Source organism: Zonotrichia albicollis, chromosome 17, assembly GCF_047830755.1.
Source record: "Zonotrichia albicollis isolate bZonAlb1 chromosome 17, bZonAlb1.hap1, whole genome shotgun sequence".
Classification (NCBI taxonomy): Eukaryota; Metazoa; Chordata; class Aves; order Passeriformes; family Passerellidae; genus Zonotrichia; species Zonotrichia albicollis.
Genome location: NC_133835.1, coordinates 12313065 through 12330676, shown reverse-complemented (window position 1 = coordinate 12330676; position 17612 = coordinate 12313065). Strand labels below are relative to the sequence as shown.

General features: G+C 42.0%; 1 protein-coding gene and 1 long non-coding RNA gene across 4 annotated transcripts in view; one reads left to right on the top strand and one right to left on the bottom strand.

Annotated features, from left to right (window-relative positions):
- Positions 1–17612, bottom strand: part of LOC141731108 (uncharacterized) — a 103810-nt gene that overhangs the window by 53389 nt on the left and 32809 nt on the right. For 2 of the 3 annotated variants that reach the window (XR_012583030.1, XR_012583031.1), the window contains exon 2: positions 13867–13913. This is a non-coding gene — a long non-coding RNA (uncharacterized LOC141731108). Of the gene's footprint in view, positions 1–13866; positions 16795–17612 lie in introns of those variants that run through there. The other variant, XR_012583029.1, reaches the window with a different exon arrangement.
- EDN3 (endothelin 3) lies at positions 141–14114 on the top strand. Its single transcript, XM_074553751.1, has 5 exons — positions 141–468; positions 805–1021; positions 12008–12172; positions 12672–12777; positions 13522–14114. Exons 1-4 carry the CDS (start codon positions 417–419, stop codon positions 12742–12744), a joined length of 507 nt encoding a protein of 168 aa, XP_074409852.1. The 5' UTR covers positions 141–416; the 3' UTR covers positions 12745–12777; positions 13522–14114.

Sequence of the window (17612 nt, the reverse complement as noted above, 5' to 3'; positions counted from 1 at the left end):
TACCTGCCGGGGCAGCGGGGGCGGTGCGGGGCCGTGCCCGCCCCCGGCCCGCGCCCCGGGGGAGGCCGGCAGCTGTCGGCGGGTGGGAGGCGTCTGCAGCTGGAAAACAGCAGCTCCGCTTGCTGATCAGATTTGGGGGTGGGGTGGGAGGTGTGTGTGGGAAAAGCCGAGCGATGGATCTTCCCTTCTTTTGACAACGCTCTCCTCTTCAGGACTAAGTCTGCACTGGAGGAAATTAACTGCGAGGGAGAAGCGCTAATCACACCTCCGAGCGGGAGCCAACTCCCGGGAGCAGCGTGTGCCGCCAGCCCCAGGATATTCCCTGCCTCCAACCTGAAGTGATCCCTCCTGGAACGGTTCAGTCGCGCCTGCAGTTCACCTTTGCCTGCAGTTAACCAGCGTGCAATTTGGGTTTAATGGAGCTGGGTTTATTGTTCCTCTTTGGACTTACGATTACGTCGACTGCAGGTAACGTGAATTTCTTTCTTTCTTTGCCCACTTCCACGCATGCACACAAAGAAAGCCTGGGTGGTTTTTTGTGTTTCCTTTTTTTTTTCCCCTCCTTCCAAAAGGCTGTAAGCAGCAGCCCACTCCGGTGCGCTGTAAAGAACGGGACTGCGAATCCATCCCTTGGCCGTCCGTGGTTTATCCCGACCCGGCGGGCAGGCGCTGCAGCCCGGGGCGCACACGAACATAACGGTGCTGCCCGCGGGGAGCGGGGCCGGGCCCGGGGGGCTGCGGGCGGGGGAGTGCGGGCTCGGGGGTTTGCCGGGGTTTGCCGGGAGCTGAGCGCGGCTCTTGCAGGGACCGCGCTGCCCCGGCCCCGCTCCGCGCTGCCGGCGGCCGGCCCGGGACACCGCGAGCGCGACGAGAGCGGAGCGGCGGCGGCCGCGGGCGGCAGGGCCAGGGCGGACGGCGGAGCGCTGCGGCACCGGGCCCGGCGCTGCACTTGCTACACCTACAAGGACAAGGAGTGCGTGTACTACTGCCACCTCGACATCATCTGGATCAACACCCCCGAGTGAGTGCGGGAAATGGCGGGCGGGGAGCGGGCGGGGGAGCCCCGGGGACCCCGCGGGGCGGCCGCGGGCGGGGCGGGGGAGCCAGCGCAGCCCCCGAGCTGCCCCCGCGGCACCTGCCCGGCCCGGCCGGGTGACAGGAGCGAATCGCGGCGATTGCCCGCCAGAAACGCGTTTCTAACAACTCGCCCGCTGCGAGAGCAGCAATAGTGTGCGTGCGTGCAGCTGCACTAGTTTTGATACCAATTAGCGTGGAAAAATACCGAGACGTTAAGACAATGTTTGAAAAATTCAATATGCCAGATTTTAAGATGTTACAAAAGAAAGCCTTTTACAACTGTGCTCTGCGGAAACGCAAGCTTTTGTTTGAACTCGTAATAAAAACAAATTTTGAAGCCGTTTTCCCTGGATTGGAAGTCCTGAGCTCCACACGTGCAGAAAAGCTGCTCTGCTGTCTGCACTGACAGCGCTTAATGGGGAGAAAGCATCCAGGAAGAGTGACACTTTGCCTACATCCCAAAGGTTAGGGGCCTCCTTTTCCTACACCACTGTATATATCCTGTCTTGCTGAGTAACCAAAACAGACCTCAGATTTGTAAAGATTCTCCCAGGCTGAGAGGTTCCTGTAGCAACCACAGCGATCAGTTCCGTACAAAAATAATCAGGACATCAGATGAACCTGAGAACAAATGACTTCAAGAATTCAAGATTTTCAGACTCTGGGGTGGGAACTTGAAGTATTCCGGTGACTAAAGTCTGGGAACAGTTGTAATGATTTAGATCTGCCTTTGAATCGATTGCAAAGCTTTTAATGAGATTAAAATAACAAAAGGAATAGAAAAATAGAAAGTAGCCATAAACTAGGTTAAGTCAAATGGGGTTTAGGGCACTTAAATTGTAAATTCACGTGTGTGTCCTGGCTAGAGGCCATGTCTGATGACGTCTTTTGAACTTCTACCAACCTGTGAGTATCATGTATTCACACAAGTCATTCAATTCTTCGAGTTCCATACCTGCACTAATCCACCCCAGGATTACTTAGGGTTATTTTAGCCAAATATTTATGACTCAGTAAATTTAAATCAGACCTCACTAGTGAAAATGGGGGAATGACATTCCTTTTCCCCTACGCACTGAATAAATAGACTTCTGCTAATTTTAAACACACGCTCCTCTTTTTTTAAATTTTTTTTTTTAGTATATATTTTTTTAAGTCTACAGGACTTACAATTTTCATTCCACTGCCAAAATTATTTAGTGTGCATTAATTCAATGATATAGAGAATTCTCCTACATGAAAGTTTTGTGCCAGTATCACTAAAGAAAGAACAAAAAGTTATGAAACAAGGCATATAATGTTTTCATAATACCTGTAGAATTGGCAATGAAGTCTGTATAATAGTCCAAATATTAAACAGTTGGGGTTCTAAGTCTTTGCTTTCTTTACTGAAGTCAGTTGTACATAAAATAGCAGCAGATCTGTAAAGGCTATCCCCACTGGGAATAGGTTAACCTGAAATGATTTCATGTGAGGACTAGGAAATTCCCTTTTTATAATTTTTATGCCATATCATGGGATGTTTCTATGCAAAGCATGGAATGAATACATTCAATTTCAATATTAATTATTCACACAGAGTAATACATTTTTAGCTCCAAAGACATGAACTTGTACAACCTAGCAACACTGTTGGAACTGGGTGAATTGAACCTCTGAGGTTGACAAAGAGTGGGTGGATGATGGTGAAATTAGCCTGGAATTAGTCCAGCAGGGACTGAATTTCCTGAAATCTGTCTGAACTGGGCAGCTTTGCTGTCCTGCTCCGTGGACAGGTGATAGAGGTACAAAACTCTTGCTGAAACAGCACAGTTGTGATTTTTAGAAATCCCAGGATTCTTCCTAGGAATGCTCCCAGGGCAGAGGTGAACATTAAATTAAATGTATTGGATATTTTGAACCCTTTCAGTGCAACAGGAGCAGGATTTAAGATTCCATATGCCATGAACAGGCACTAATTCTGCTCTGGTGATTGATTTGGAATAACATCTCAGGAAGTCGAGGTTCTTTGGGATGTGAATGAGGGGAACCAGGCCTGCTTGGGCAATTTAATATCCTGAGCAAGTTACACTGCTTCTTTGAAATGCAAGTAACCACGGGATGTGTACAGACTGGCTGTTTGTAAAAGGGGCTTTTACATTGCTCTTGTACACATGTTGTGGAAAGTTTTTGTATTTACTAAAACTTTGGCTCAAATGCAACTTGGAGGATCATACACACAGTGAGAGGCCAAAATGTTAGTGTTAAAGTTTGGAGAAGTTTTCCTGACATCTGTTGATTCTGGTATTTTTCTTGCTTATTCATATTTTTTCCCCACTACATCAAACCCTTCAACTGCTCTTTATTTTTTTCTTCCTTTTGCCCCGACTTATTTATTTCACTTTATCGCTTCTTGTTCCCCACAAAATTTCCTCAGTACTTTCTGTTTTCAGGCTACTCCTGCCTCTATACTTTAAATACAAACTTTAATTTCTTCTTCGGTTCCTTCTCCTTTTCCCAACAGGAGCTGTTAAGCATTGTTGTAATATATTCAAAACAAACCTTGGTCATGGCCTCTCCTCCTTTTCTGGAAAAGCAGTTAAAGTTTTTATTGAAGCTGTTGGAGGCAGAGTGACAATAGAAGGTCTATTTCTATCCCTGCTGAGAAACCACTTAGATCAGCAGGGTGACAGTTGTAGAAAAGCACAAAATTGCAGAATGTGGAGCCTCTGACTCCCTACAGCTTTCACCAATTAAATGAGAAATTATCTCTGCACACATGTTTTGAGTATTGCTCTATACTTGACTGTGAACCTCTGCTGTTAGTCCAGACCATGAGGAGCACCAGTGTTGGTTTGATATAGTGAGTCTTTCATTCTGGGAACAGTGGGAAAGTGGAAAAGAAGATGACCTAAAGAAAGGCAGGTAAGTCAGAAGAGAATAATGCAATTATGTGGTGCAGACAAACAAGGGTTGCATAACAAAGGTAATTAAAAGCTGGTAAACTGTTCTCACTGATAAGATTGATTAGCCAGGAATTAGTTTGCAATGTATTTTTTTTTTGTCAAGCGATTAATTATGCTTATCTTGTTCTATAGCTACAGACACATTTTAAATAATGAATTGTCCTTTAAACAGTACCCACTGACGTAATACAGGCACAGCTTGATGCTTAATTTTGTAAGTTAAAGAAGAAAATATAGGCAAGGAAGAAAATATGGGCATGACTTCTTTTAGATCTGCTCTTCTTCAGAGGGGTACAGATGTACAACTGAGATTGTACATCCAACAGCAATAATAACAATTAATGATAGTTCATTCTGTTAATAACATTCATGTTGCTGCATGAAGCTCTAGCAATGCTCAGAATGATGAGCGATGGATTAAAAGGGTGACAACTCCTAAGAAAGTGCTACCATCATGAGGGCACAGACACTCAAGTGGTCTTAAATTCTAAAATAAATGAGCATCTATGGCAATAATCCAGACATTTCCAAAGGAGAATTCCTCACTCAAACTAAGCACCAAAAATAAGAACATTTCTTTTGAAGGGTCTGAAACAAAGCAGAAGTGTTTTTTTCTTTCCTAAATGACATGTCATTTTGGTATTTGTTATTATGTTCAGAAGAGGAGTGAATGAAATTCTGTGACCACACTGTAAAGAGCATTTACATGATGTTCTAAGAGTTCTGTCTGCCAGTTACATAAATTTCTGAATCAGGCAAATTGGATGGACAAAGAGAAAGGCAGATTTTGGTCTAACACTGTGTTGCTGCTCTGATCCTCTGTACTTAACACAGGTTCAGTTTCCTCTGGGGGAGGGCAGGGACAGGGACAGGACTTGTGTCTGTCTGTCTTTGCTGTGTGGGACACACTGGGAGAGGATCTGCTCAGTGTCCCTTGCTGTGGGAGCACATGGGGACCCTGGAATGATCTGAATATTTTGTCACTTAATAAAAAAAATTGTTTCTGTGACTCAAGCAAGTCAGATAATCCTTAGCAACAAGTTAGCTCCAGATAGTGCCCAACAGAAATGTGTTTTCCTGACCTCAGGTGACACTGGCTGAGGTGAGAAAGGCTTTTCAGACACTTGTGGCTGTGTCTGTAAGTGATGATGAATGGGTTTGTCAGGAACTAAACAGCTTGAGCAGATCCCACCTGCACCCAGCTCTCCAGCAAATAAGAGTTAATGATCTTTGCTCTTTACTGACTTAGGTTACCATCAGAAAATCATCTCAGAATGGAAACAATCTGTAGCCTATCATCACTTCACTCACAGTTTTGCTCACACACACACAGATGATGTCTCAGGATGGTGTTCCAACAGACAAGATTTAATACAACCCAGGGCTTACTCTGCTCTAACTGCATGTGCTGCTGGCCAACTTTTCCTTCATAACAACTTTTTGTTACCTGCATCTCTTTGGTGACTGAATTTTGTTGAACAGAAGCCCACATAACAAAATTTCAGATACTTTTAATCCTTATGAATATTAAGTGATGTTCTAAATTATCATAATTACCCCAATTCTGGATAATTCTATTCATCATTAAATAAGTATGAGTGATGTATTGGTGTGAAGTATTTTACTGGAAATAAAAGTACACAGCTAAAGATGTCTTGTTCAGCAGAACAATTAAGCAGGTGCTTATAAACTGTGGATCAGATTGAAAATCCCTGCTAGTCAGAGGCATGATGATAAAACAGTGGCTGTCAGCCAGGAAGCTCAAATAAGGAAGCTGATCTGTCAGCTGAACAGTGCACATGGTTAACCTTCAGAACCAAGTGCCAAAACTGAAATGATGAATCTTTGTTGAGTTGATTTTATTTTTCTGAATGAAGCTCGCCCTGATTTTGCAATCTTTACTGTCCATGGGAACATGTGGAATCTGTTTGTCTTGCAAAATCTTCATGTGAAATGAAGAATTTCTCAATTAGATTTACTGAGCATAGTAACAGGCTCCTGCTGTAATTGTTATATTTTATTGTGGACAAACTGATTTGATTTTAGGCCTCTCTATTCAAAGAGATATTATTACATTTTAAAATGTGTACTGATCTCACACTTTCAGTGTCTCACTGTCTGAAGTGTGCAAAGTTTGCATGCCCTCCTCAGTCTAGAAGTAGAATATTTCCTCTGAGCTTACTGACAGTACTCCCAGCACTGATGTTTCACAGCAACCTCAGGAAGATTTGAAATGATTTGGCTCTGCAGTTCCAACCCCACATCCCTGCAGGAGCTGGCCCTGAGAAGATGAGGTCAGGGATGAGACATGCTGATAGCCAGGGCTTTGAAATTTCACCACTGCTGCTCCTGCTGGTCTAATTCTAAGAATAAACACTCTTGAGGGCTGTCAAACCACAGTCACTTTCACCAGTCTTACATTTTAACACCATGTGTTTATTTTCCCCTGGGTTTTTGTTTTATTTGTTTTTAAACCAGCAGTGGGTTTTGAACTCTACAGGCTGTGGAGAGAGGTAGGAACACGCAGTAGTGTGCGTTCCTTGTGTGCACTGCTGGGGTGGCTTCTGAAGCAGCAATAACTACTCTGAATTTTAGTTTGAAAAAAATCTTAATTTGATTAATTTCATCCATATGTCCCAGCTGTTCTGCCTTTTGGGCTTTACCTCAGTGGTTTTGCGCCACTGGTAAATGGTAAGAACCACTTACTGATAGTGCTGACTGCCAGTCAGAGGGAGAAAAGGAATAATGTGAATTTGGGCCTGACAGACAGAAGATGCTGCTCCAAATTTTACTTATTTCTTTAAATTAATGATTATATATCTTGTAATGGGGCTGGGAGCAGATTGGGATTGACGTGAGGCGCTGAAGGAGATGCTGAGAGTTTTGAGAGAGGTATTTCTGTGACACACTGGCGCAGTTTATTAGGGCAGGTGAGCTCTACCCAGCCGCTCTGGGTGTTAATGGACACCCCCAGGCGTGATTCATGTTGTTTACCCCAATAAATACCCCAGCTTTTCACTCCACAACTCAGATATTGTTCTGACCATTTTGAGAAACAGAACCTGTAACACCCCTTGGGCAGCTACAGGGGGAGGATGGAGGGTGATAAACAGCTCCAGATTCTCACAGAGCCTGACCTGGGTACCAAGAAGCCCCAGGGGGAGGAAAAATCAAAGAACTCACGTGGTCAGTGAACCTGAGGTGAAGCAGGTGTGTGCAATCCTTGGCTTATTACCTAAGTTAGCTGTAATTAATAAGCTAAAACTAATTGGCATCCTTGCAAATTAGCAAATATTAATTAAAAGATAAGATAGCAAGGTCAGGGAGGTGCATCTTTTTGGATGATAGGAGCCTGTTCAAAATCTAGGAACACTGAGCACTACTAAATTGAGAATGTGGGAAAGAAAGGTGTGGCTATAAAAGATAAAAGTAGTTTCATCTGAAAATAGCTTTAACTTCAAAAAGCTACCCAGAAAAAGTGCAGCTTCTGCCACTGTGGACAGGATGTCCAAAACAGCACATCAGGCATCCTTTGGAGATGTTTCACTCCTTAAATAATGGTAAGGATGGGTTAAGATGGGAGGTGCCTCTATTGTGAGCTCCTAAAAACCCCACAGGTTACAGGAAGAGCTGGAGCCAACTTCCAGAGCAGCCAATGATCTCTTCATCTGTAAAGCTACACACTGCTACTGCAGTGCTTTTATATTGAAATACACACAGAAATATCTGTTATTTTCCCAGGCATCATCCTTCATTTTGGGGACGTTTTGTCTCACTTGGAGAATGGTAAATTTTGTTTCCTTTTCTCTCAGTGGTCCTTACAGGGATCCCACACATTTTGGGATTGTCTGAAAGCACTGGAGTCTGTTGGGAGCCTTGCTGGCCTGGATGTGTGCCAGAAAATATATTGGCTGAATCCTGAAATCACAGCATCTAAGATGATTGCTGCAACCCCCTCATCCCTTTGTTTAGGCTGAAACTCCCCAGTGCCCTGGAGGTATCTGCTGTGTTTAAGTGGCTGGGAAAGTAGAAAATAATAGCAGCTCATAGATCAATTATAACATAGCATGAGAAAGTCAGCCACATGTTATAAGATTAAAATAAACCAATTGGATTTGTCTGCCTGAATTCTGAGCCTTCACTGTGAGTGGGGGACAGCAGGACTCAGGCAAATTTTATTTCCCAATTCACCCTGAAGATATTAATCCTTCAACAGGCAATCTTCTTCTGTGGAAGATTTTCACTGTTTCAGAATGGCTGTTCAGTGGAAAAATCACTTGATACCAATTGCTTGGTACTTCCTCTCTTTTTTCAACAAACAAATGCCCATTTCTGTTAATTTAATGGCAAAACCTTCCTCCAAGAGCTAGCTGGCTCTTAGGGGGAGAGCTTTTCTAATTGTGTTGTGGAGATGAAGTACACAAATAATCTAGGTTATTTCAGCCTCTGTTACCCAATCTGACAAGAACACACTGTGCTATGATTAATTCTGTGCTGCTCTGTTATATATGAGATTATCTTCAGTTCATTTTCTGTTGCACTGACTAATCATAATTACCACACATGGAATAATTGCAAGTACTGGAGAATTGTGATAGTTTTGCTGGGGCTTTTTTTGCATACAGAGTCAAGAACAAATAGCTTGTACTATAGAAGCAATTGTTTCCTTAAACTCAGACCTTCTCTTTGTTAGAAAATGCTTAAGAACTGGGACCTTTATGCGCCCACAGGCTGGCTGGAGTAATCATAGTGAACCTCCCAAAAGAGTGTAATGCCTCAGAAATCACAGATTTGGGTGTTGCCAATCAGATACCAGTTCAAAGAAGTATCTTGGAAAGGCTGATTCAGAAATGTCTCGGTTTGCTTATTCTCCACTTTGTAGAGAAGAAAGGCATAAAGGACTCACAGAACACCTTAGCTGCAAATATATCTTAAACTCATATTTGTTTACTTCAGGAGAATTTTATTCTCCTATAGGAAGAAATGCTGCATACTGAGTTAAAGGCAGGAATTCAAGTTTTCTTGTGAAATGTAAACCTTAAAAAATTAATTAATTAAAAACCTGTGGATGCTGCAGAGAAATTTCAAAAAATATTAGTAAATGGCTTAGCCAGTACTTTGTCCAGGGACTGGGTCTTAAAAGGAACTGGTAGTTCAGGATCCCCCCAGTTCTGCCTCTGTCCCACCAGCTGATGTTCATCTTCACTGAGGGGACACAAAGTGCCCTGTGCGTATACAATTCACCAAACTCTTCATGATTATTGTTGGAAAGACTTTGGGTTGCTTTTGAAGTGTATTTTTTTTTAGTTTGAATTTTTAGATTAGAAGGCAAAACCAGGCATTTTTGGGTTATTGTATTTCTATCTCTGATTGGCAAATCTGCACGTTACCTTACACAAAAGCTTCATTCTGGTTAAAAGTCTTTGAAACTTGAAACACTTGAAAATGTCATTGCATTGGCACATGTTGCTGGTCCACTGGGAATGAAGCAGCCTTGAATACATTTTCTAAGCTATGAAGCATAATGTACTTAATTAGAAAGATCAGAACAAGTATCTAAACTATCACTTTCCTCCTTTGCTTAAGGCTGTGATTCAGGGCTCTTATCGCTTGTAATTATAATTATATCCTCCCCTCCTCCCAGTTTGCTGGAATTTACTGTCTCCTAGGAAAGGCAGCAGACTGGTAATGGGCCCCTTCCTCAATCACTGGAGTTCACATAGTGATGGACTGAGGTAAAATCAAAAGTTGATGACATTTCTGCTTGGTCCATTAATTTGCCAATCGCAGCCATTAAGAATAAAACTCGTGCCCTTCTTTCTCTCTGGCTATTCAGGCAGAGCCTCTGACTCAGAGAAAACTGTGGCTCAGTCCCACAGAGCTTTTGGTAAAACTTAAATTTAGAGCAAAAAAAGCACAGTATCATATTTTGAAAGAGTGAACTTTTGAACAAGAAACCACTTTAAATAATGAGAATAACATATTACACTGTTTTATGTCTCATTAGCACAATGTAGGATGACATCTGCAAAAGCTGCAAGAAGCTTCTTTATGCCCTGGCAAACTATCTGTCATTAAACAGGGCTCTCACATTGTCTAAAATTCATCTTTCCATTTCAGTCTCTGTTGGAGCAGGAAGTTGAATAACAGAATTTTACCAGACACTTTTCATGCAGGGTTTGCCACTATTAAAAATAAAGGAACTTTCTCCCCACTCCTGCCTCTAAATACCAGTTCTTACTTCATAAAAAACATGAATGTGTAAAAAAATAGGATCATGGAGCAATTATTTATGTCAGGAGTTCCCTACATTAGCCATTTCACATTCACTATTGTAAAGCAGATGTCAGTATAGAATTATTAATACTCTTAAATTATAAAATGGGACTTGCTCCTAATCCTAAAGGCAACAAAAAGCTTTTTAAATGATGGTTTGAGAAGGGAGGCCAAAATCAAGTCCTAAAGTCTTTTAAGACCAATGTGGGTGTTCTTGGTCTCTCCCAGTGTCCCGGCATAAGAGTTATGTGGTGAAAATAAGGAACATTTTCTGCATGGAGGCAGACCAGGACCTGCTGGAGAAAAACCATCCCTGGGCTCTGAACACAGAAGCATTGCTTGTGATTTTCTCTCTCTCAGGATGATTTTAGGATCAACCTAACTCTGACAGGTTCAGGCTGTGAAAGACAAGGTGCACTGGTACAAATGTACTAGGAGTGCAGAGGCTTGAATAAATTATTTGCATCAACTGTACTGATGTTGCATCAAAAATTGTTGTAGAGATTAGGAAAATAATGTTTCTGAACCTTTCAGCCCACCATGTGTGTGGGAAAATGGAAAATTTGCAGCTTTCCCATTAGCAGCCTAATGATGTTTTTATGAAAGCAAATGAAAGAAGCAGAGCTATGTGAAGGTAGTGGTTCCAGACTCATTATTCAGGCTTTGTTCTGTAACCTTTCTGTAACCTTTCTAGATTGACTCTGACTTCCTCTTCCCTGTCTTTTTCTTTTCTTTTTTTTTTTTTTTTCTCCACTCCTCCCCTCCTCTTTCTTGCTTTTGAACATGAAATTCTCTTCAGATTTTTAGCATTTGTGGGTTTGTGGCTTGCTTAGCCCATCCCTCAAGTCCTCAGGAACTTTTATGAGTCTCTAGAAGTTTCATGGGGAGTACAGCTGCTGTTGATTGAGATTCTTTAACAGCTTGGAAGAGAGTGATTTATGACATCAATCCAAACTATCCAATTCTTTGTGGGGATTTTAGCAGGCAGTGATGAACCATGTCCTTTTCTGATAGGAATATTGACCATAACCCATTAAAGAGCAAATAATGCAGAGACATAAAGGGAGGTACCTCCTAATATTTCTTGGTGTGCTGCAGCACAGAATAGGATCTCTCACAGAAAGGTAGAACCACACAAGGAGGATTGTGTGGGAATTTCTTGCATTTTTAACTCCAGGGGTCATTCAAAACTTGATGCAGTAAATGAGTCATGCTGACAGTTTTCTCAATTTTTCAATGATAAAATTAACGACAAGTCAGACTCAGAGCCATGAACTACATGACAACTACACAATGTTACTGATCTGGTGAAATCAGCACAGCTCCTCTGTCGCTTCAGGCCAGCCAAGGCACTGAATGTGACAGATTTTGTGCATTGGCTGGGGAAACCAACACAACACAGGAATAAGGAGTAAAATAAACAATAACCTGGGGATGTATTTGCATCACCTCTTAGGTATTCCAATTTTTTTTCCTAGTAGTGTATCTGCCAGTTAATCCTTCCAGTAGAGCTGACTGCTAATTCATATTTTGGTGAAAGCCTGAGCTGATGGAGCAGAAGCTATGATCTGGTCCAGGGAGAACTTAGATGAGCACAGGGTTTGATTTTTCTGCCACTATTTATTGCTTTCCATCAACAGATCTCTTCACTAAGCTAGCAAAGGGGTGGAACAGAATTGTAACTGGTTCCTGTGTGATTCTCACGGCAGGAGGACTGTGCCCTATGGACTGTCTAACTACAGAGGCAGCTTCAGAGGCAAGAGGAGCACAGGGCAGAGCCAGAGCGCTCCCCAGCCCTCGCTGCGCTGCTCCTGCTCGGATGCCCATGACAAGCAGTGTTTGCAGTTCTGCAGAAGAATGCAGGACAGAAGGAGGTGAGTCACTTTCCCTGTCACTGCTACCTGGCCACGTGATGAGGCATTTCATGGAGATAAATTAATTAAGATGCATTTATCAAGAGGAAGTGATTAAAAGGTATTGATTTTAAAGAAACCTCCCCTCTGCAGTTGTGGTGGGTTAACCCTGGCCAGCAGCCAAGCACTTCCACTGATGCTTGTTCACTTCCCCTTCAGTGGGATGGGGGAGTGAACAGGAAGAAAAAAAAGCAAGAAAACTCCTGTGTCACATCACAGTTTAATAAGTGAAGGAAAGAGGCCAGAGCCAGCCAGTACTGCTTGGAATTTTCCTTTTTTCTGTTTCTTTTTATGATGTGGTGATTTTGAAACAGCAGATCTGTCCAGTTAGGGGCATGCTGAACATTGCACTGATCTAGAATGTTTTATGCAGTCTAACAAAGAGCATGAAATTGTCATTTCACCTATGGGGGCATTGCCTAAACTTGTCACTGTGTTCTCATCAATCTCTATTCTACAGAAATCATGGATCAATGAAAAAGACAGAGGAGAAAGACCAATGCAGGGAAGAGGAACACAATTTTGTTCAGTAGCACAGAGAGTCTGGAGGATTCTGAACAAATCAGGTATGTTACAGATGCTTAATGTTAGAAAGAAATATTCACTTTCCATAAATGTTCTTGGTATTGCAGAATCCTTAATTATTTTGAGTGAATATTATCACTCCTTCCCTAAATTAAGGACAAAATTTGGCCCATGAATTGTTTGGGGGTTTTTTTTCCCTAATTTAATTTTTAAAATAAACTTTACTATACACAGAACTGCTACAGCCTTTCTTGTGTTGATGTAACCCTTTCAAAAGTTGGATTATTTGGCTATAAGCCAATACATATTTTAGCTTTTTTTTTAGGACAAGGGCTGTTCCTGTCTATCATGTTTTTCCTCATTTAGCACTGCTGCAAATTAAGCTACACATCCCAGTGCAGTGCTCCAGTGAAAGCTGAAGTGTTAAGGTAAAGAAACAGCAAAAACTGTGGAAGAAGTATCTGGAGGGAAAAGTAAATCTGCTTTTGTTGTCAGGTATGAGGAGGTTACTGTGAGCCAGTAGCCAGTTTCAAATATTACCACTTCTAAAAAAGTCACACCAATACCCCAAATTCTTTGCTATGAAGGGAAACACTTGGATTAGAAGTCCCCAAGCTGAATTTGTTGCTGTGATTATTTGAGCAGAGCTAATTAGAGAATGGTGTAGAACTCACTCTGTACACATAACAAAGGAGGGCAACCACAATTATCTCAGCTAACAGGGACTTAGTGCTGAATATTCAACAGTTTGGCTCGATTTGTTTGTTGCTTTGTTTTCTTTAAAGCTTTAACATTTACTTGCTGGAGCTCAGAAACAAGAACTTAAACTACAACTCTCCCTTGAGATGGACAAACTTGATGCTTCAGTGTGATGCCAGTGGAGAATTCAGCAGTAGGCAACACTTCCATTTCAGCAGTGCCCCTCTGAGGGCATGGGAACCTGTATGAAGAAGCTTTTCTCCCCTCGAGAGAGCCTCAGAAAAGGATAAACCTTTACCATGTAACCTGGCAGGGAATGTATCACTATTGAGGAAAACTTCAAAGGCAGACCCAAACTTCAGCAATGCAAAGCTTCAGGAAACGTTTTTCGCTGTGATTTAAACAAGTACAATAGAAACTGTTCCACTCACTGTTTGCTCTGTGTCTGAAGATTCCATCCACAGTTCTGTGCAGGCAGCTGCAAGTGGAGAATGAGGAGAGTTAGAGGGAGATTGCCTCTACATCAGTTCTCATTAAGAATAAACAGATACAAAATATTTCTCTTGTTAATGTATGCAAGCCTGAATCATCATATTGTAACTTTGTGGCAGATGTTTAAATGACAGTATCTATGCAGAATAAATATGAATGGCTAATATAAATACTATTATAAACTATAGCAAGTTAAGAGTATACATTGAGTATTCAATAGATTACCTAATTTAGGCACAAGTTATTCCTGCACTTGGAAGTTCCATTCAAACACACTTACAGTGATTATCTGGGGATGCACTGTAGCTGGTGAACAGAACTTCAGTGATTCATCCCAAAGAATTTTCCTACAGATGCAAGGCTAGGACTGTGGAACTTGATGCCATCAGAGTCATTTCTGTGCTGGCCATTTGCTGTGCCAGGCCCCTACAGGTCACAGCCACAGCACATCCCCTGGGCTTTGCACAGATCCCACCTTTATCTCTCCATTGAAACACCAGCACCAAATAACCCAGAAACTTGGCAATAAGGATTAAATCCAACCCTGGACATTTTTCAGTGTAAACGATTTCTTCAGAAATTATGGACTTATTTTTGCTACAAGGATACAAGAGTAAGCAAAGGAAAAAGAGTAACTTTTGCAAATCCTGTTCTATATTATTTAAAAGGGAGGAAAGCCCTTACTTGTGACATTACAAATTTTTTGGGGGTTTATTGACCTTAATGCAGACTTTCCCCAGGGCACATAGGTTAAACAACAACCCCCTGTTTTTAAATTATATTTTAGAAGAAGAAAGATGGAGACCAAAGGAAAAGTGAAAAGAAATCAACAGTAAAAATATCTATATAGGGCTTAAACCAGTGGTCATAGTTTTTGTTCAAAACAAGAAAGGGAGGTCTTTGCCAAAGCATATGATATATTTTATATATATGTGGATATATTTCATAAATAAATTATTACAGTTATAAAATTAAATATATCTTTCAGTTATTGCATTTGTATCAGTTTCTTACTTGCTGTGTAACTGATTTTGTACATTTATAGAAAATAGATTATTTATTGTATAAAACCACTAGACACACTATTTTTTGGTATTCTTTTTTAAAAGACATTGTATAGTTTTGGGGTTTTTGAAAAAGAATCAGGCTTTGTTATGAAGAATGCTTAATGTTCCTAATGTTCCTTTGTGACCAAAACCTGGAAATTTCTTCCCCTGACAAATCCCTCCACACAGGTCACACAGCTTGCTGCCTTTAAGAGGTTGATAATTCTCCTGACAGTCTGGGAATTGAGTAGGAAAACAGGAGAGCAAACTCTGTGCTAGTAATTATGCATAAAAAGTCACATTTCAATTTTGGGTCCTTTCGCTATAAATGTAACCCTCATCTGTCCCCTAATCCTGGGACAAACAAGGCAAAAGTTATTTGTCCTGAGAGTTCTTTATGTGGCCAATGTCCCTGGAGTTCAGCTCCAGTCCCAACCACGTCCCAGGGCTGAGCAATCCCCCAGAGCCTCCTCAGCTCAGCTTTTACATGACCTGCTCAGCCTGTGCTTGGAATTCTCCTGTCTTCTTGAATGTGAATTCAATTTAAATGTTCCATTTGAAGATGGATTCACACCTTCCCCAGTCCCAAATGCTTTAATTTAATTTTCAACAATCACAAAAAAAGAGAAATTTCTAATTGGGTTCTTTCTTTGACATGGAGGCAGATTTAGCCCTTGAGTGGTGGGCTACAGATGTTACTGTTGTGTTTTCTCCTTAGGAAAGAGAAATCCCCCCCTTTTTTTTTCCTATATGAATTCCACATTGAAGGGGTTTGGTTTTGGGACTCTGGTGCCAATGTACCAGTTAATGTACCAGTCCATTCTGAATACAGCAAAAGAAAGAAAATGAGAAATAATGTTGTGTCAAGTTCAGAAGAAGGAAAATTTAACTGTAGATATTTCCAAATAAACCTATAAACCATAGAATTTACCTGAAAGTTGTGTGTGCTGGATTCTAGCTTTGAACTATCATTGTTCCATCTGGGAACAGTTAACAACCATGAGAGTTTTTACTTAATTTCATGTTTATAGGAAATGTCACCTGTAGTATTTTTCATTGACTCACTTTACCTAATTTTTAATTTGTACTAGAAGGTGTTAAGCTAATTGGAAGCACAACTCTTTTAAAGTCATACATAGAAATAAACTCATTTACAGCTAATATATGTTTTTAATTAAGAAACAACTCTTAAAATCTGATAAATCATAAAAGGGTTATTTGCAAAAGTCAGAATTAAAGGCTACATCTTTCAACACGTAATGTTAGCATAGTTAGGTGTCCTCAGATTCACTCTTGTTCTGGGATATTATTTTGAGGACATTTGTACTTTTACATTTGTAACAACAAATTAGTTCCAGTTCTTACTCCACTCAATGTAAAACCATATATGTACAAATCTGCTATAATTCTGCCAGAGTTCCATAGCACTCATTCTAATTCTCAGTACTAAAAGTTCAGTTTTGTGTTGTTAGTAGCAATAAAAACAATAAATGATCAAAAGCACAGAAAACAACATTGAAAGGAGCTTTGGAAGAATTTAAGTTTTTATCCTCAAGGAGATGAGAGTGCAGCCCCCATGCAAAGGGCTGTGAGGGAGAGGAGAGCCCCATTGTGTTCCCTTTGTTCCCAGAAGGAATTCAGAGAGCTCAGGGCTCACAGCAAAGCCCTTCAGGTGAACTCATCAGCAGGAGGGGGGAAGTGCCGTGGAACAGAGTCCCCATCACCAGCTGCACCTCCCCTCCTTGGCTGTGCCTGGGGACAGCCACAGAGAGACTGGCAGTGACAGGCAGGGACAGACAGGCAGGGACAGGCAGGGACAGTCAGACAGTGACACTCAGACAGTGACAGTCAGACAGTGACAGTCTGGCAGGGACAGACAGGCAGGGACAGACAGAGAATGACAGTCAGACAGTGACAGGCAGTGACAGGCAGTGACAGTCTGGCAGTGACACTCAGGCAGTGACAGGCAGGGACAGTCAGACAGTGACAGGCAGGGAGAGTCAGGCAGTGACAAACAGTGACAGACAGTGACAGGCAGTGACAGTCTGGCAGTGACTCAGGCAGGGACAGACAGACAGTGACAGCCAGACAGTGACAGGCAGGGACAGTCTGGCAGTGACACTCAGACAGTGACACTCAGACAGTGACAGCCAGGCAGTGACAGCCAGTGACAGTCAGACAGTGACAGTCTGGCAGTGACAGGCAGACAGTGACAGTCAGTGACACTCAGAAAGTGACAGGCAGACAGTGACAGGCAGTGACACTCAGACAGTGACAGGCAGACAGTGACAGTCTGGCAGTGACAGTCTGGCAGTGACAGGCAGACAGTGACAGGCAGACAGTGACAGTCAGTGACACTCAGACAGTGACAGTCTGGCAGTGACAGTCTGGCAGTGACACTCAGACAGTGACAGTCTGAGGGGACACCAAAGCTGGAAGGGGCCTTGTCCTCCTCCATTGTTGGGTGATTGTTCCCATCCCCAGAGCAGAGCTCATCCCACTCCCTGTCCTTTACAATAAATGGCTCCTTGTTGCTGTGCCTGCTTTTGGGGACACCATTCTGTTGATTCTCCCTACGTCCAAAATTCTTGTAATGCCTGGAAGCCAAGTTCATCTACAGATCCCTCTCCTTTATGTCA

Bases quoted from the DNA above. Each gene is read 5' to 3' on its own strand.
- EDN3 (XM_074553751.1), top strand. From the start codon at position 417: ATGGAGCTGGGTTTATTGTTCCTCTTTGGACTTACGATTACGTCGACT. The intron at 1,022-12,007 runs GTGAGTGCGGGA...TTCTCACGGCAG, and splicing joins ATCTGGATCAACACCCCCGA to GAGGACTGTGCCCTATGGAC. The intron at 12,173-12,671 runs GTGAGTCACTTT...TCTATTCTACAG, and splicing joins AGAATGCAGGACAGAAGGAG to AAATCATGGATCAATGAAAA.